The sequence below is a fragment of the Patiria miniata genome, unplaced genomic scaffold, assembly GCF_015706575.1.
Source record: "Patiria miniata isolate m_02_andy unplaced genomic scaffold, ASM1570657v1 HiC_scaffold_7, whole genome shotgun sequence".
Classification (NCBI taxonomy): domain Eukaryota; kingdom Metazoa; phylum Echinodermata; class Asteroidea; order Valvatida; family Asterinidae; genus Patiria; species Patiria miniata.
This window is the reverse complement of record NW_024037074.1, coordinates 30,413,187-30,433,612: the sequence shown is the minus strand read 5'-3', so window position 1 is coordinate 30,433,612 and position 20,426 is coordinate 30,413,187. Positions and strand designations below refer to the sequence as shown.

At 41.3% G+C, this 20,426-nt stretch overlaps 1 protein-coding gene across 1 annotated transcript in view; it reads right to left on the bottom strand.

Moving 5' to 3' along the window:
* LOC119745521 (semaphorin-2A-like) overlaps positions 1-19,637 on the bottom strand; it is a 32,428-nt gene extending 12,791 nt beyond the window's left edge. The window contains exons 1-9 of the mRNA XM_038221910.1: positions 19,412-19,637; positions 9,450-9,583; positions 7,783-7,928; positions 6,254-6,328; positions 5,346-5,441; positions 3,877-3,982; positions 3,454-3,597; positions 2,159-2,295; positions 1,073-1,184 (exon numbers count right to left, since the gene is read on the bottom strand). Of these exons, the coding sequence (XP_038077838.1) occupies positions 1,073-1,184; positions 2,159-2,295; positions 3,454-3,597; positions 3,877-3,982; positions 5,346-5,441; positions 6,254-6,328; positions 7,783-7,928; positions 9,450-9,583; positions 19,412-19,425 (964 nt within the window). The 5' untranslated portion in view covers positions 19,426-19,637. The remainder of the gene's footprint in view (positions 1-1,072; positions 1,185-2,158; positions 2,296-3,453; positions 3,598-3,876; positions 3,983-5,345; positions 5,442-6,253; positions 6,329-7,782; positions 7,929-9,449; positions 9,584-19,411) is intronic.
* Positions 19,638-20,426: the final 789 nt, after the last annotated feature.

Genomic DNA, 20,426 nt, shown 5'->3' with positions numbered 1-20,426 from the left:
ATTGGTCGAGACTCGATCACGTGGCCGGGCATTAACGGTGATAATGGACCGGCTTCAAAGAACAAGCGAAAAAATGGCCCCTGAACCAGCATTGATCCAGCCCCGTTCAGCCCCATACAAGCCAATGATTGGTCAAACTATAGTAACAGTCCTGGGGTAGCTTGTAACAATAGAGCACTGCACATGCGCTCAACCCCCATCGCGTGAGACTGACGCGCGCGTACGCAACACAGTTGCTAGGGATGCGTGCGTGCGCGCGCGTAAGGAAGTTTTGAAACGACATCGTACAGCAGTGCAGTGAGGATGTTTACGACGAAAGCGTAGATCTACGATTTATTTTCTTTGAACACTTCACCCACCGACATATTTACCTTTCCTAAACCAAGTATCTTTGTAATTCCGGACACAAGGAATGTGTAAACGAGATTTCAGCTTCCTCCATCAGGTAAAGATATGAAAACATTGTTGTAATTTGTTTCGCTACGGCAAGAGTTTCTGTTGAGTTTACGTCGTTATAGCTGTTAAGCTAAAATATGGCCCATGAACATGAACACAAAAAAGTCTGGAAATATCGCCGAAAGAAAGTCACTTTTCGTTAAAAAGGTATTTATTAATGGGAATAACAGTATGAGGATCCGGTCTTCACTGCGTGATAATGACCGGGTGTGGGGGTGACCGCTGTTAATGGACCTCGACTTCGTCTCGGTCCATTAACAGCGGTCACCCCCACACCCGGTCATTATCACGCAGTGAAGACCGGCTCCTCACACTGTTATTCCCTTATTGAAATCAGTGCAATTCCAATAACACTTTTTAACACTTTACTGAAACGTTTTTATTATTCGTAAAAAAATTCATTAATAAAGCTGTGGGTGAAAAAGCTTTGGAATATCTGTGTTCAACGAAAGACATGTTCTCAAATAAGCAGTGTGATGTTTCCATCCGTTTTACTGTGGTTGTTGTTGCCATGGGCAACTGATCGTTTGTTGTTCATTTTTTGAAGTTATAGCTATTGAAAGTGAGGTATCGTTTTGTGAAAGTAATAGAAAGTGAGCTCAATGTGAATACTTACGAATATAATCATATTCAAATGCCGGCTCATTACCATCGGGAACGGAGCATTCCAAACGAGCCTTGATGAAGGTGACAAACTTCTTTGTGTTGACGGTGCCTCCTGTATCATTCTATACGTGGTGAAACATGTAAGTGGACAAGATGGGAAATGGGGAATAATTTCACAATGAACCTTTTGGTTGACTTTTTCTTTCGTTGGACGATGTCATGGTTAATATATGAAAAGGTTTAGGAATAACGAGATGTTTAAATACCATGGACCATGATTCAATAACAATTAAACAACATATTCGAAATATTAGCAACGTTTCACTTGGAATAAGTCCAGCTTCTATTGGTAACGCCTGCTGTTCTGTAAATTAAAAGCCTTACAAATTAAACTTGATTTTCCAATTTAGTTACTATTATATCAAAGCTTCATCAATAAAACCCAGACACCAACTATATCAACTGAAAGAGTGTCAGCGCAGATATTGCTTGTTATCCTGCATGGGAATTGTGCTTCCCATTCCATATGAAGATTTCACTCAGAAACTGTAAACTTTTTTGGGGGGGGGGGGCACGCATATGATGTGGTGAATACAACTTTAGTTTGGGTCCAGGGAGGCTGAAAATATACTTGAAGAAAACAATATTGTGTTACATGTAGCTGAAAATTGACAGGCAATTTGTGAACACAGGCATACAATTATTCAAAGCTTAACTTTGTCACCCATATTTTTGGGACTATTTTGGACTTCAGGTAAGAAATATGGGGTTTACATCTTCCTCTCCCCCTCCTCCTGGTATAGGGGGACTGTGGTAAAATTTGTGGTTTGTTATACTCAGGACAAGAGGATCAGGGCTTTGAATCCTGGTGCTGGTCATATCTCATATGCTTGGGCAAGCCACTTCAATCCCGCACTTCCCTCTCTCAACCCGGGGGATATAAATTGGTAGCAGCATTAACTGAGAACTATAAACCTGAGACGGCCTGGTATCCCATCGTGGGGAAATATCAGTATTCTCAATTAATTCATGATATTGATACCGGAGATGATCACCATATTGGCTCCAACTGTTTGTCTCCATGTAAAGTACGTACCTTGCACACTCTGGCTATGCGTGAGTACACTTTGGTCCCAGCGGTGTATTCCAGTGCAGTTTCACGGTAGATCAGAAACACGTACTCGTTACCGTCATCGTGAGTGTAATCAAAGGGTCTCCCTATAAAGGTTGGTTCTGTCAGCGTACGAGGAAAAACACAGATATAAATGTAGAGACAAAAAAGAAGAGAAACTAAATGCTTTGGTGACTCTTGTATTGGGCAAAGACATAATCATAAGTGGGTACCACATAAATGCGACAAAAATGGCCATGTTTCAGGACTTACTTTCTGGAACACATGCAGGGGTTATTCTTGAGATGTCATATTTGCGTTTTGCCTGGCATTAAAGATTTTCATTATAATATGGTGCTCTTATTCTGAAAATGTCCCTTTGTTTAGATATTGTAGCGCAATGCAGAATCGATTAGTGCGTCAACCGAGTTTTTAGGATGCTAGGCTACGGCTTAGTTGGTTTCCAGCCGTCTTATATGTACTTCACACAGTTGGAGGCTACCAGTTTAGCATGGCATTTGTGTATAAAAACAAGCGCGGTTGTTGCTCGTCCTCTTTTCCCGTGTGGCAATCGCCCTGAGCAGACGTCCCGGTTAGCGAATCAGTTGAAGTCCAGGGAAGAGCCTGATACGTAGTGTGAGTTTGATTCACTCGGATAATCGAGTCCCCAATCACAGTATAGATCATTAATTATTGGACTACCCTGGAATTAGTTAATCTAGCGCTTTTCAATTCATGAATGTTGAACGAGTCAGTAATCCTCATTCACTGTAATTCAACGTGTACTGTGAGAGTTCCAGGTGCTTTGGGGTTGAACTATTGCTGGGGTGTGGTTGAACTGGGTGGTGTGCTGCGGGCCAGGCGGTAAACTGCCGCCAAAACGGATCGGCGTCGCCGGCCTTCAAACGCTAGACCGCTCGCTGGCGTGGGCTGGCCCGACCGGGTAGCAGACTCAAGGGACAAAATCGCCACAATATCGATTGAGAATCCATGAAATCATGTCATTAGTGGGGTTGTTGAAGCGGGTGATGTAAAACAGCAGAGTGCATACAAGTATACACCTAGGAAACATGTAAGCACTGCACATGCATAAAACCGCAGAATGAGCAGGCAACTTTATTAAAACAAAGTATATAAAATATAACTTGGTGTTGTCAATGAGTAATTGTGCACTTTGCATCAATACCTTGTACTGGCCAATTAGTTTTTGTACATGCATCTTTTTTACTGATGTCGTCTGTGCATGGGTACAAATCTTCATCTGTGTCTGTCCAACTTACCCTTGATAAACCCTTCTCCGACAGTGACTGTATCTAGCTCAAAATTGATGGGCTTAGTGGCGCTTAACTCTGCGTTTACAGAAAATCTGCTGAAGGTGTTTGCTGCTGCACCCCCACCATAGAACATATCCCCATTGCCACTCTCTGGAATAACATAAAATAAAATTATGGTGGAAAACCATGCCAACAAGTAGTTGGTGCAGTTAGTTGTACGTATTGCTGCTTTTGATAGTACATGTAATTCCGATAAACGTCAGCTAGAGCAAGTCAGTCTTCTTGTTTCTCGTGGAAATCACTCATATTAGGTTCAGTACAATACATATCTTTAAACTAGAAGATATCACTGTTAGTAATTTTGCCTTTTTGCTTAGTGTTTTTTTCCCAGTGATACCTGTACCTTCAGTTAAAATGAGGCATACTTACTGAATATAGCTGCCGCTGCATTAATATTGTATTTTTGAGGAACCGGAGCCAGTGCTGTATAATTTGTAGTTAATTGAGTGCACTCAGCTAGAGAGGCGTTTGGGCACTGTAAAAACAAAACAAAACAAAACAAGAAACAACATAAACAAGTCAGGTGTGTTTACAAACACATATGCCCCGCAACCAAAACCACTCTTTTAATATCAACTTACACGTACCTTGGTCACAATGGAACGTTCATTGACAGCATTAGTGTCTTCTGTAGGTTTTATATGAATTAATCCCTAATCCCAATGATCTCACTGTGACCTTGACCCTTGACCTTTTGGCCCCAAGTGCAATAGGCTTCTTAGGATTGCCAAGGACAATCCACAAACCAAATTTGAAGTTCATATGTAAAGTATTTCTCAAGTTATCGCGCTGACAAAATTTCTATTGTTTCAGCCACTGTGAACTTGACCCTTGACCTTTCAGCCCAAAATGCAATAGGCTTCTTAGGATTACCAAGAACAATACACAAACCAAATTTGAAGTTCACATGTAAAGTATTTCTCAAGTTATCGCGCTGACAAAATTTCTTTTGTTTTAGTTGACACGCGGAGTTATCACAGTACTACTACCGGTACTTCACTACTGTTGTTCTCCTTTCTCTTCTCCCACTAAAATCTCAAGCCCACTTTAAGGTGAGTAAAAACCCCGAAAACCCAAATGTTGGGACCATTGTTTTAGTGAAGCTCTGCATGTAGCACTTTCAAAATGTAGGATATAAAAGCCCAATTCATAAGCTTGCTTTTAGTACAAGAATCATTCAAATCACTCATGTACTTTTCAAGTTACATAATTTTAAACACAACCACCGTTTTAAGGTTCTGTCTATGGATTACAAAAAAAGTTATTGTTCTTTCAGCAAAACGAAAACAAATCACATAGGGATGTGTATAAACTGTTTTCGTTTTGCTTTTTTTTTTGTGATCCGTGGACAGAACTTTAAAACGGTGGTTGTGTTTAAAATTCCGTAACTTGAAAAGTACAAAAGTGATTTGAATGATTCTTGTACTAAAAGAAAGCTTATGAATTGGGCTTACAAATCCTAGATTTTGAAAGTGCTATATGCAGAACTTCAATAAAACAATAGCCTGACATTTGGGTTTCGTTTTTTTTTTTACTCACCCTGTATAGCATACTGCTTGAAGGATACGACGTAGTGGTTCTGAGACTTCTACCGACGGACTCGCCGGGTCCCATTATCCCTAACATGTAATTGTGCGCTTTCTGAAATTAATACATTCTGCCCCAAACTGGAACTGCCAAATTAGCCCAAAAAGTTAAAAAAGATGTGGTGTCATTAAAACAAAGTTTGTAGTTCCCATCTCCGACGGGGCGGCCCCAAGGCCCTACTTAAAAAGTTTCATAATCCATCCAACGTCAAAAGTGTGTTCCAAAGGTATGATATAAATCACGATACCTACCCGGTAACACAGCCTACTTTCTGCATTAGTGCCACACACAAGGAGATCACCGGAACTAGTTTGTTCTGCAATACGTATGAAGTTCCAACAGACAATCTGTATAGGTTTGCAAATAAATGAATGTAAGAATTGGAGTAAAGCCTTGAAATTTCTTCCTTGCTTTTCCTTATACTTAATGGTCTGATTAGACCGTCAATGCCTTGGATTTGTTTTTGTCATATGGAAGAAATCGATACAAAGCTTGTAAAAATACAACACTTAAATTAGGGATGTTCATTTCAAATATTTCAGTGTTTTATTTCCAACTTAGACTTGATCGAAATGGATCTGATAATTACACTCTAAAAAGTCCCAGGTCGGATTTGACCCGGAAAAGGGTCATGTGGGGTCTGACCCTTTTCCGGGTCAAAAATGACCCTTTTCCGGAAAAAAATGACACTTTTCCGGGTCAAAATAACCCAAAGACGGGTCACACAGTATAATTTTGACAAAGAAAAGTGTCATTTTTTACCCGGAAAAGGGTCAGGCCCCACATGACCCTTTTCCGGGTCAATTCTGACCCGGGACCTTTTTAGAGTGTAAAATGGACTGATATGGCACTCTCTAAAACTTGCCGCATGGGATTTTACATGCACCTCCATGCGCTTATCGCAAATTAATAAAGAGACGATTATAAATAAGAGGTAGTTGGTGGTTGATATTTGTCCTACTTAGTGGTTTGCCTTTAAAGTGTGGCATTCCACAAACGATTTAACCACGCAGCTTATACATTTTTACATCATCTCCACGAGAACATTACTTTGTTCATATTATATTCGAAATCAGAAAAAAATAATACTATTTAAACATTTTGCTGCTATCAAATATTTGAATATATTTTGCACAGCCCTAACTTAGTTCCAGCTCACCTCTTGAGTGGTTGGATTTTTCGTTGCACAAGTTATGACAAGGCCTGTGGGTTCCATTGTTGCCAGCGTATCAATCTAAGTGGGAAAAGAAATGAGAGTATTTAGACAAGAAACAAACCAATCTTTTGTTTCGTCTTATTCCATTATCCCAACCTGTCCCGATTAGCAGCAACCTATACTCTCTAAATTCCAAAGAGTGAAATTAGGGACTAGACGTTTTAGAGTGAAACTTGCTCTCATTTTCGATTGTCATAGTCTGAAAAATGAACCACTTCAGTCGAAGCTCGAGTAAAACCTCGATCTTTACGATTGAAGAAATTTCACTCTAAAACGTCTAGTCCCTAGAATCCGACTGTGGGAGTGAATCTTCACTCGAATGGAGTGAATGTTCACTCTTTGGAATTTAAAGAGTAGGTAGGCCTTGAGTATATTTCAAAGGAACCAATTAATGATTTGTCTTCATTATTACACTCCTTTGTTTCACTTTCTGTACCCTTACTAATTTTGATCACATTCTGAAATGGTAAAAGACAGGCCTCAGTCTTGAGCTGCGTCTCGTAACTAACTGCTTATACCAAATCAATTAGGCACTTTTTAAGTTACGGAATTTTTAACGCAACCACCGTTTTAAAACTCTGTCCACGGATAACAAAAAGTGTGCGTTCTTTTAGCAAAACAAAACAATTCACATACATCCGTAGGTGATTTATATTCGTTTTGCTGAAAGAATACTGCACTTTTTTGTGATCCGTGGACAGAACCATAAAACGGTGGTTGTGTTTAAAATTCCGTAACTTAAAAAGTGCCTAAGTGATTTGAATGATTCTTGTACTACAAAAAAAGTTTATGAATAGGGCTTTCATATCCTATATTTTGGAAGTGCTACATGCAGAACTTAACTAAAACAATAGTCCCGACATTTGGGTTTCGTTTTTTTTTACTCATCCTGTAGTTTCATATGCGCTGATCTATGACGTTGTAAACTTGGTTGCCACTGTAAGATGGAGCCGGATGGGATTTTCCCGCGTTTATTCCAAATAGGGTTTTCGCGGGGGTTTCGCCCATCCCGTAAAACAGCAGTTGCCCATACTGAATGTTCAAAGCTTACTTTTGTGACACTTTATTTGTGTAGATATTTCGATAGTCCACGTACTCGTATTTGTAAGTATTAAATTTCGTAGTCTGTTTGACCAATGTCCTTTTTTTTGCTTTTTTTTTTAAATTTTTTGCATAACCTTATTTAATAATGTGCAATGCAGGGCCGTTATGGAAACCAGTTTTCAAATAGTTAGGTGTACCCTGGAATGTAAATAACAACAAATAAATAGGCAAACATTGCATATATCACCTCATACAATTATTCATACCATTGTACTCACGAACATTGTATGTTCAACATGTTCCCCTTTAAAACAAATTGCTGGAATGTAGCCCCTTACACTTCTTGACTTTTTCATGAAAGAAACTCTCAATACAACACATTTCTTGCTATCAGGGCAGACAATATAAACCTAATGAAAATGTCCTACCTTCTCCATTGCCACTTTGTTGTTTGCAAGAAAAACCCTCATGAGTGTTTCATTGGCTCCAATGTAGACGTTCTCATCAATCTTATTGAGGATTTGGTAGGCTGGCTGGCCAGACGGGGCACTGGTGTCACTTGTGGCATCCAAAACTGATTTTTATTGAATGAAGTAAAGAAAGGGGAATTTTTAGTTTAAACAATGACATTTCAATATAGACTTGCACTATCTGTAACAAATCGATCGGCCAGGGTGCCATTGGTTCTTCTGGTCCTCATCTGTGAAACAATCTCCCCCAAGAAATCCGCCAGTCTGACTCAGTGACAATATTCAGGAAACGTTTGAAGACAGAACTATTCAGAGCATCAATTTTTGGTACTTTTTTTGTTAATCGCCTTAATCTAGCTTTGTTTAGGATAGGTGTGCTTTATAAGAACCTGTTTTTTTTATTATTATTATTAAAATTATTATTATTATAATAATTATTTTAATACGTGTAAATGTACTATTAAGGAGACACGGTATCGTAATTTCTTTTGTTGTCGCAATTAGGTTATATTTGTTGCTCGTGGTCTAATTAGTAAATATACCGAAATTCGTGGGAAAAGGACAAGGGATTATTGGGTAAGGGCACATTTCAGTGTGAAAAATTGTGTGCACAAGTCTATGGGAATGTCTATAGTCGATGCTTTTACACAAATGCACTCGATGCCTCTATGGAAACTGGCAGAATAAAATTGAATCTCCATTTCACCAGCAAATATACAATCATTTTCTTGATTCATTAATAATTCCATGCTGACTTACCCTTGTTTTGCATTACTAAATGCAGATACTTGTACTTTTGAGTACGAGTACTCGTACTTCTATTTCCGAATTCGGCCATACGGCAAATGGTTCATTGTGCGTAATTCGCCCAGGCCCAGTCTAACCGATACAGACCCACTCACGGCTAGCTGTTAAATGTGTTTGTCCGGATGTGCACTGAGAAAAATCAGTAATCCATATCTTTCAACTATTTCCAACTGAACGCTTCGATGATGAAATAAGGCTGTGGTAAGTCAAACTATACCATTTTTTTCGAGTAGGCCTACTGCTAGTCGAGTACGAGTACTTTGATGATCAAGTACAATTTCGACATGTCGAGTAAGACTGCTTTGCTGCCCGAGTACGAGTACCGTCATTACGAGTACGAGTACTGTGACATTCGAGTACTAGTACTCTAAAACAAAAGTACTCGAGTTGCCAAAAAGGTATCTTGTTTGATCATTGCTGTTGCCCATAACTCTGAAAGGAAGCCTTCATTTTCTCAAAGTGTTTTCAAGCCATCGCTACTTTAGATACTTTTACATAAAACAACATCATATTGAAAAGATATTTTCAATATACCTTCCTTACTATTTTGCTCCATGCTCGGGCTATTTCTATAGAGTGTGCAAAATCAGTGGTTCTCAAGCAAGTTTTAGCAGGTTCAGTGTATGCAGCGAGTGCCACCGCGCGCATGTGGCGTGAAGTCCAAGGTCTCACATTTTAAGCTTTCGTACAGTGTTTAAACTTTAAGCGGCGGTGGGCTCTTGACCAATAGGAATAGGTTATTGGCCCAGGTATTTATGAACACAGCATTTACAGCTCAAGATGAGCAATAAAGGTGATAATATATTAAAATGTCTTACAACTACTATCAACAGTCTCCCAGCAGCTGCCCGTTCTGTCCAGCTTGACTGCTGCTGCATGTTGGTAGTCACTGAAGAAGACAGCCACGTACATAGCTGTCAACAACACAGCTGAACGGGAACGCAAAAGTAGTCTGGAAGTGGGAAAATACAAAAACAAGAGCGTAAACCTAATTACTTAGTGTTGAGTTGTTATTACTTGAGTGTATGTAGGTGACTGAATTTCTCAAAGGTGGGTCACTGCACTGTGTTTTGACGAATCTGGCAAATTAAAAATATGGCAATATTATTTCATTTCATATTAAAGGTAAAGTATATAATTTGAGATTTGAAGGTTTACATGGTGGAAAGATACTAAGACAAGATAAGTTTGCGGAAGCACCATGAATATAAATCTCTTTTTGTGAGTATGTGTGGTTCTGAAAAGAACCGGAGGGACTCAACGTTTTGAACAGTATGCTCTGCCCGTCGTCAGGAGAATGAGGGATTCCAACGATGATGCGATGTTGATGGGCGAGTCCCTCCGGTTCTTTTCAGAACCACACGTAATCACAAAAGAGATTTATTCACATGGTGCTTCCGGAAACTTATCTTGTCTAAGTATATAATTTGTCATTCGTGCTTTTTTGTTTTGATTTGAGGCAACAAAAGTGCTCGAAATCTGAAGAACGGAGCTTTACAACTAACCTGTGGAACTTTTAGCTCTGTGAATGATGTAAATTCCGAGAAAACAATTTTTCTAGGATCCGAGTCCATGTTTTTAATTGCGGCCGAAATTTGCGACCGGGACACGTTCTTGTTCAGCTGATGTGCAAGCTGATGGCAGCAGTTACGCGATGTCATGCATCGCGTGCACCCATGTACGGCTTCGCCGAATTGTAAACGAAGCAAAGGAAATTTCCAAAAAGACGCATCTTTGGAAATCACCTAATTGCACGGTCAGGTGGGGGATGGATTATTGAAGGTAGTGCAGTTTTGTACTTCCGTCTGTTCAGTAGCTCGGCTGGGGAAGCGAGGTTGGATTTGAGTGGGGTCGTGCGAAGACACAGGAGGGCTAGGTTAGGGTCGTCTCCTAATTCGTGACACTTGGATAGGATTCTCCTCACAGTCTGGATGTGTCGTTCAATGAAACCATGGCCTCTTTGGTAGTGGGGTGACGATGTCTGGATCCGAAAACCATTCTGCTGTGCGAAGGCTCGGAATTGCGAAGAGGTTAATTGGGTTCCATTGTCGCAAATGATGACATCCAGGACACCTTGTTCAGCAAATAGAACTCGCAACACTCTGGTGACTGTGCTGACTGTTAGGTTATCTAGTTTGCGAATGAAGGGGAATTTGTAATAGTGATCTGCAATGATTAAGTACCAGGTCTTGTCATGGAAGAAGAGGTCTGCTCCAAGGGTGTGCCAAGAACGCGGTGGTACTTCGCTGGTACTTCTGGCATGGCTGGCAAGCTGTTACAATGTTCTCAATATATTTGTAAATTCCTGGCCAGTAGACGGTAGATTTCACGTGTAGTTTGCACTTCTCCATGCCGTGGTGGTCACTGTGGATCTGTTGCAGGATCGCAATTACAATTCTTCTCCCGACAAGAACTATTTTCTACTGCCACGTCGTCCTTGACTGACCAGTGTGCTCGGATAGAGTAATGAATTTTCTTGATGCTGTCAGGCCAGCCATCTGCAATCTGCTGCTTGAGTAGTTGAAAGGTCAGGTCTGTTGCTGTTACCTTCCGTACTTGCTCCAACTTTGTTGGTGTTACACTCACGATGGTGCGTATGCGAACTCGTATCTCTGAGATTTCGTGCTTCTCCAAGGGGGAAAGACGTGAGAGGACATCAGCAACAACCATCTCCTTGCCTGGCTTGTAGCTTATCTCAAGTTCATATGCTTGTAGACGCAAGAGGATTCGCTGTACATGTAGTCTTGCTGGAGCTGCATCATGTTTTTCTTGTGGATATGCTGGAGCGGGCGATGATTGCTCTCCACGATGAATTGTCTCCCGCACAGGTATGTATTGAACTTCTAGCATCCATACAGCACTGCTAGTAGCTCTTGCTCTATGTTGTCATAGCGGGTGTCTGCTGATGTCAGAGCTTTCGATGCAAATGCTATTGGGCGGTCATTTTGAACTAGGGTGGCACCCAGTCCTCAGGTCGATGCGTCCACCTGTGGTGTTACTGGTTGTTTCTTGATCGTAGTATGTGAGTGTGGTTTCTGGAGCTATGAGGGTTTGTGTGGAGTTGAACACTTTCGAGTGTGATGGAGACCATTGGTAGTCTACATCGTCTCAGAGTAGTTCCCGTAGGAGCACTGTGTGTTCTGCTAGTTTGGGGACGGATGGAGCCATGTAGTTTACTACACTAAGGAATGTGCGAAGCTGCATTCTGTTCCCAGGGGGCTGCATTTCCTAAATGCTGCCCTGACTTCGTCAGGGTTGGGCTTGACTCCATCAGGTAAGTACAGTAAACCGAAGAAGCTGCACTCTGAGGTTTTGATGATGCACTTGTCAGCATTCAGCTTGATGCCTGCTCGTCTTGTGCATTCAATTGCTTCAAGCATCAGATCACAGGAGACTATTTCATTACTCAGAAAACACTTCAAAGCTCACCTGTTTCCAATTTCATGTTAATATGTCTGTTTTCATTATCTTGTGTTGCTTTAGCGCCATGATCTAGATGGAATGGCGCTTTATAAATCCTGTTATTATTATTATTGGTTCACTCGTCTCCACAGCACAGTGCAATGTTATCAGGTTCAGAGCTTGAAGTGCCTTTAGGCCAATGATTTCTGGACCAACTGCATCAGTGACGTAGAAAATGCAAATGTGCTTTGCATCATTGTATGTGCAGGAATTCTTCACTGTGCCTAGCTGATTAATCTTTGATTCACCGTATGCAGTGAGCGCTATGTTGCTATTTCCAAGAACACCGGGCATTGGGTTCCCATCATTGTCCAGTTTGTCGGGGTAGATGATGAAGAAGAGGTGCACTGGTAAGATGTTGCTCTGTGCTCCGGTGTCGACTTTAAATCGCAGCATAATCGGTCGCCTGCCTTTCTGATTGATGTGGAGCTTTGCGTAGACTTCTTCTCTGGTGTCATCAGAGGAGCCAATACTGCTGACCACAATGGTGCCTATGGTGAGGTATTCATCCTCGGAGTCGTCTTCCTCGAGATAGTGGACTCGTCTACGGGGAGACTTGGAACGGAGTCTGGATTTGGGGGACGGCCAGACTTGCACACTGATTTCCAGTGTTTGGCTTTTCCACACTTGCGGCATGTGGAACCAAAGGCAGGGCAGTTGCTCCGTGGCAGTAGATCATGTTTCCTGCCACAGTTGTAGCAAGATCGTTGGTCGCGTTTCTTGCCAGTTTGTCGCTATTTGGATTCGTTGATAGGCTTTTCTGCTGTGGCACTGGCTGTGTGGGAGGTCTGTGTTGAGTCTGGGAGTGTAGTCGCTTCATGGCTGCGTGCAACATCAATGGCCTCTTTGAGTGATAGGTTTTCGTCTCTCCCTATCAGCACCTTTTGCACATCCTTGTGGGCTGATCCCCAGATTAGTTGATCAACCAGGCGATCTTCCATCTCTTTGTCGCCACGGTATCTGCCTTTTGCTGCTTTGGCTTTCATCTTAGAGACAAAATCAGCTCCAGTTTCATTAGGACTCTGTCTCATGTCCTGTAGTTTGTATCAGTATATGCGGTGGTTTTACCTGGGCTCTAAGTGCTGCTGGGACCGGGACAGAAGCACCTCTGGTTTTTTTCTGTCCTCCTCATTGTCAAAGTTCCAACTATTGTATTTGTCCAGGCCTTGTTCGCCTACCCACAGCAACAGGTAACTTGCTCTTTCTTCCTCAGTAGCAGTTTTTAGGACACTGTTTGTATCTTGCGAAAGTTGTGACAATATCTGTCGCCTCCAAGTCCATTTGGGGAGATGAAACTGCTGAACTAAATGCCATTGTGCGTGTATATTACCGTGTATAGTAATACATGAGCAACAGTTCAGTACAATTAATGTACAGTGTTCGAATGACGACAACAACGTGATGAGAAACTGGCACGAAAATGGCACAAAATTGGCCTGAAAATGGCGCAGTTTTTCACTTTCTGAGTTTGCTTTGGTACTCACAAAAGTCTTCAGTTTACCGCTGCCACCATGTAACGCTTCTTTGAAGCATTAGGGAAAGGACAGGGACTTGTCTTTGACTTAACATGAACCTAGTTTTTATTGACATGCTGGCGGCCATCTGTTCTTGCTCGCATGAATGAGTGGTGATATTCTTGAGGGCGCTATTCACATTAGTGTGGTGTGCATATAACAAGGTCACATCAATTCGTACATGGGACACACTCCCGATATTTTGAACACTACCGAGTGATCAAAATACACTTAACCACTGGCACCACAGACTGCACAGACCCAAGACTTAGCTGTGTACAGAGCCGAAGCAACACGGTACAAAACACAGACCCAAGACTTCAGCTCGGTACAGAGCCGAAGCTACAAAGACCCATGAATGCACACAATGAAATCTGATCCTGCTGTCTCAATGACTGTAACAAAAATGAGCACAGGCCGCTTTCAGCGCCCCAACTTGGGCCACCACTCACCAAGCAACATAAGACAAAACATACTTTTTCATTGGTTCAAAGTTGGTCTTTACATTTGCATGTTTAAATCTCTCCCTGGCATACCAAATATGGTAATGGAGTGCAGCTGTGCAAGGCTGGAAACTGAGCGAGGTGATCTGGCTAATTAGGTCAAAGACTTGGCAGCATGCGAGAAAGCTGGCCTGTATTCTTGTTTGTATATGAAACTAGGGCAAAGTTTATAATGAATTCATCTACATAAAAACGTGTACTGGCTGGGTATAAGCATTTTATCATACAGTGTTGATAAAATGAAATATCGCGCATGGGAATCTCGGGGAACAAAATACTTGAACTAAAAATAAAGTCACCGAATGACAATATTGATTTCGGTCACATGCTTCTTCGCAAAAAAAAAAAAATTGTATACGCTACCAGTAAATCATGTTGACAGCTGTAAACTTGTAAGCGTTCAACGAACGTCGTTAGTGTAAACACGCACATGCCACACTGATGCACAGACTGCATAGTCTGAGTATCACCCGTTATCTACGGAGCCAAATCTCCTGTATAACGTCTGATATGTCTAGTCATGTAGATATATGTAAGCCGCACGTCAGCCAATCAGAGTCGAATAAATCGTGACGTCATTTCATTCCCAAATCAGGACTTAATGATTTGATTGGTCAATTTGAATGCAGTGTTTGTAATACAACAGCCGGACGCATTATCGCGTAACATGATACAGAGCACGTGACACAGGTTTTTATCCATTGTCTATGACGCGCAACGGGTGAATGACCGAAGACCCGATATAGAAAGCGCCCGCTGATTGGTTCAAATCTAGAGGTCAAGAGGCGGCTGTCTTGCCTAATTAATCAGCGAATCTGCTCACACATCATAAACCACGGCATTCGCCGTGGTCTATTACATAGACTACCGACTGCAGTCATGTATCAATTAATATCAAATAGTCCACACAAGTCGTTACACTCCATGTGATTGAAATGCCTGTCCCTTGTGAAATGTGCAAGTCCTGGAAGTCTTGGGTAACGTAATTAAGTATTCAGTCACAAACAAGAGAACGTTTTCTTCTATATAGAATTGTGAAACAAACTTTATTCCCGAACGAAAATTAAAAAAGACGCCATTTTGGAAAGAGACGATTCACTCATTGTGTGATATGTAGTTGATGTACATGTACATGTACTCCACACGAGAATTGTTGTATGCCTATTTCGGGCACTGCCTATACCGTCATATGGTTCCATATATTCTCTATTAAAATCGTGTTGTAGTTTCTTCGCAAAACCCGCAAGCGTCTTACCACCCCAAAAAATTGAATTTTTCGAGTTTTGTTTAAATTTAACTAAAAGTTGAAAATGTCTTAGGAGTACAAAAATCGAAAAATATGATGAAGAGCAAGGGTATAGAGAAACTATATAACTTCCTCTTTGTGTTCATTATCAATATCATAATTAGGTGATCAAAATCTACAAACAATGGAAACATTGAGCTAGCTTTAGACACGAAAAAACTCCACGTTGTTGCTCGTCATAAACTCTTCTACTATAAAAATCTAGCTAGCAAGTTTGGTACTTTGGACCAGTCGGTCACAATATTTTCCAAATGTTGATCTAGCCACAGTGAACTACAACCTACGCTCACGTAAACAACTTGAATGACTCATCTATTTTCCCTGCTGGGTGTGTTTTGTAAAATGTTTTTATTATACATGCAGGCCCACACAGAGAGAAATCGAAAAGTCATGCTATTTTCGTTGCCGCAGAGCCACTAATGCATTGCCGACCATTATCCACGGAGGCGGATAACAACAAATTGGGACAGACCCTAATTTACATATTGGACAATGGAAACATGTTATTGCTGAAACTGGCTGCTTTCGCTTCGTCACGTATAAAGAGTGTGAACCCGCTATTATGATCTGAACCTCACTGGAATAAGGATCAATACAATATGGGCTGGAACCAAAACAGAGTGAAATATTCTGGCAAACCGAAAAGTCAATGTTGTGTACCTTGTCCATGTATCGACATATTTCTGTGAGTAACGGTATCAGTTAGCGATGTTAGGGAAATGTTTGAGTAAAAGGACGACGAAGACGGAAAACACTGCAAGAATCAAGCGAACATTGCATCGACTCGCATGGCATCGACCAGACTGGAAACTTGAGTGCCGAAAACGTGTCACACAACACATACATCAAAATGTTATGGTTGCAAGCACGTCGCCTGCCAAATTTGAGACCTTAAACCCAATTTGAAAGCAAGTTAATGGCAGTTCGAAATTCATCCACGTCGTTCTCCGTGCTCTAGGAACGGCCGTGTGATTCACAAAGTATTCTGGGTAAAAATGTAGAAAGTGCCTTGCAGCTTACTTTTTTTCTTTTCTAATCGATGCCAAAAGAACGTAGCGGCCTCTGTTAAAAAATAAACCATTCTACAGTGTGAAGATGTCTTTTAAGTATTAACCTGAACTGATATTAACAGTGCATTGCGGTACACATCAACGTGATGTCTCACGTTTGGATTTCGATAACTCTCTGCAAAGAATTAGAATTTGGGTTTAGGGTTATATTATAATGCTCACATTTTCGGACAAGGCATCAACTAGAAAACTCGATGGAAATTCGCATTTTGCTACAAAACATATTGTGACGGTAAATGTGTGAGCTTAGAGCCAATTTATTTGTTACGTCATACATTACAGCACTAATGTTTATTTCGCTGTTTTAGCGACCGGGCGGAGCTAAGGAGCTCCGTGAGTTGCTGCATGTACGCGATTGGTTAGCCAAGTGCCATAGGCTCTATTGCGCCATAGGTTGGTGCATAAACATGTATGCGTCTAGGGGTGCAGACCAGTAATTCGGTCCGAAATTGCCTGCGCCGACCAAATCACGATTTGCATGCCCTCAAAATCTTCGGTATTTGAGCATGCTGTGGGCCATGAACTTGAGGGTTTGTAAAAAATATGGATGGAAGCCGTGCAAAGGACTGGGAGCTTGCAGTTCTGTGTAATTTTGATGTAATTTGGACCCTAAAGCGCTCTATTTCGCAATGGAGTGTAGGCATCGTTTTTCAAAATGGCGATGGGCTTCAGGACTAGTTTCAGGGGTGATCATCTTCAGATGGAAATTTCTCCTAAAAGTCATCAGTTGACCCCCAAAAAATTGAAAAGAAAATGAAATATGATGAAATAAGCTTTAATTTGATGTGTGTCTCCAACACCTTGGAGAGTTGTGAGTATTTTCCCCGAATTTTTGAAGTGGGAGCATTTACCATTGGGGTTTATGGAAGTTTATTTACTGGTCTGCTACCTATAATAGGTGCAGACCAGTAAATCGGTCCGAAATTGCCTGCGCCGGCCAAATCACGATTTGCATGCCCTCAAAATCTTCGGTATTTGAGCATGCTGTGGGCCATGAACTTGAGGGTTTGTAAAGAATATGGGTGGAAGCCGTGCACAGGACTGGGAGCTTGCAGTTCTGTGTAATTTTGATGTAATTTGGACCCTAAAAGCGCTCTATTTTGCAATGGAGTGTAGGCATCGTTTTTTCAAAATGGTGATGGGCTTCAGGACTATTTTCAGGGGTGATCATCTTCAGATGGCAATTTCTCCTAAAAGTCATCAGTTGACCCCCCAAAAATTGAAAAGAAAATGAAATATGATGAAATAAGCTTTAATTTGATGTGTGTCTCCAACACCTTGGAGAGTTGTGAGTATTTTCCCCGAATTTTTGAAGTGGGAGCATTTACCATTGGGGTCTATGGAAGTTTATTTACTGGTCTGCTACCGTAGTCGTGAGGGTTGTACTCAAGTGATTACAAAGAGTTGAAGTTGCGGACTGCGAGCGAGCAAGAAGTGAATTTCTTGTGCTCTGCGTTTTGGGAAATGCTTATATGCGCCATATGTACATAGTCGTACTTTGGCTGATGTGTATGAAGTACAAGGCTAATATAAAGCTGTACTCTGCTGACTGGATTGCATGGCCGATGCGTAGCGGGGACAGAGCTATATTATGCTGTTGTACATTGGCTGTGCGGTTGTGCATTGCTGACGATTGAGCGCATTGTCGACATTGTGATACATTTCTGACATTGCAGTGAATTGCTGACATTGTTGTGCATTTCAGATGCTGTTACGCATTGCTGCTGCGTGCAGTAGGCTTAGCTAATCGCTCCAATAGTTAAATGACCCAGATAATAGAACAACCATGCCTATTAATTCAAGTTACTGTACATTTATTGAATATTGTTGAATAAACGATGATCATTGTTGACTTACCGACAGGTCGGGTGTCTCTATTACATGTTCGTTGTACAATTAACATGTAATTAACAATTATTTTCAATCGGGCGGTAGATTTCCACCAAAACGGACCTGCACCCTTAGCCTTAACCCTAAAGGGGCCGGGTTATTTTGACCATCTCTCAGCCGGGGGGAGGGCGGATTCGGCCCCCCCCTATGATGTCAGCAATCGAGTGATGACATTTTATTGAAACTCAGCACATGCATAGAGCAACTCTTCCTTAACATGCCCAAGAAATTTCATGACTATAGGTCAAAGGGTCTTGGAATTATGGCTAATTAATTATTCATATGTACGAATGGCAATTCTGCTCAATGTACACGACGTTTAATGCGAAAATTAATTTTTCACGGCGCGTAGCGCCGGGAAATTTTTCGCTACGCGGCTACATGTGGTCCGATTTTCATGTTTTTGGTATCAAAAGATGCGCAAAGCTCGAGGCTAGTAATTCATAACAGCTCAGGTCGCGAATTTTTTTTAGAGGCTGTCGCGGAAAATGTTGAGGGGGGGGGGGCGGATTCCGCCCCGGCCCCTTTAGGGTTAAAGGTCGCTCTGAGTGATGATTCGTCCAGGGAAGAGCCTTGGTTTGAGAAGCCTTTCTTCACCTCAATAGGAGTCAGACTTAAATTATCCTAACAGGCTAGGGTTGGCCCGGGGAGTTCCCGCCACAATATTATACAGATTTACAAATATGGGTGTTTAGAACTGTAAAGGTTAGATTGAAGACGTTACTTTGGAATGATGAAACACATACAAATAGCATTAAGAAAGATGGGCCTAGAAACTTTGCAGGCGGCTTTTTTTTATAGAAACCTTCGTCAATAACTAAACACAAGGAATAGGAAGCATGTATTGCATTTCCGACAGATAGGCCTACTTCATAATCCACCATCAACTTCCAACCATGTTCAACTGTAATTTATATCATAATGCAGGCCCAAAGAAATTGGAACTGCAATGAACAATACCTATACATAATATCATATAGTATCGGCTTGTAAACGGCATTAAAACAGTAAGAGAGGTTAACACATTTTACCAACCTTGTGCGGGTCATCGTAAATGAAGGTAGTTATAGTGACAACAGTGTTCAAGGTGTGGTTGCGCAAAATGGTTCGACTGTAGTCAGAAGTGAAGTGTGTAATATTTCGTTTCTGCCTTTACTTACTTAGGCGCTGTGTTAGCTGATACTTGTACGGTGTGTATGGAGTCTGCTGCGTTGTGTCTGAACCGTTCAGGCTGAGCAAGCAGTTCACAAAAAAAGGTGAACATTTTTTTTATTGTCATCACAGTGTACGTCATTGGGGCATTGTTAGCCAGAAAAGAAGCATTGTAAGCCACCGAGTTCATATGTTTTGGGTGAAACTTTGGGGCTACAGTCACCTTTTTGTGAGGAACACCTTCGGCCCTCACGGAGCTAAAGAAAGCCCAGTCCCAGGTTGCTGTGTAATATATTGCATGTCATGGCATGCAGTTGCATTCAAACTGTGGACTTCATAATAGTGCATTTCTGTACGACGCTAATTTCGTACTGCAAATTATGAAGGAGAGCTAGTGGTTCATACTTCCCGCGAATGCAAAGCGATTTAACATCAGGAACCATTCTCCGCGAAGTTGGCTGAAGTTGAAAAGTTTCCAACTTTTGCGAATTCGCAAAATTCATGAGACAGCATGCTGGGATCGCAAGCGCCTTAGCTGCTCAGGAGAACTTTGAGAATCGAGATCTATTTTTTCTCCCTTTTGTTGTCTATCAAAAGATCTGATAACAATAGAGGAGGCGCAGCTTAATGATTAAAACAAACTTTAAAATTCAACGTAGCCAAACCCTGTGTCTGTTCATGTAACAGACAATGCTCTAGTATTTTCTTCTGCTTGTTGTTTTTTTATTTTGAATCCCAAAGAAATGTACATGCTTCATTCACGTCACCTCTTTTGACATTAAACAGATTTTGTTTTTGATAAAACGTTGCACAGGTTGATACCCTATACTGAAATCACGCATATTACTCTGACGTCATTGGGGATCATGTAACGTCATCTTAAGGCTGTATTTTTTCA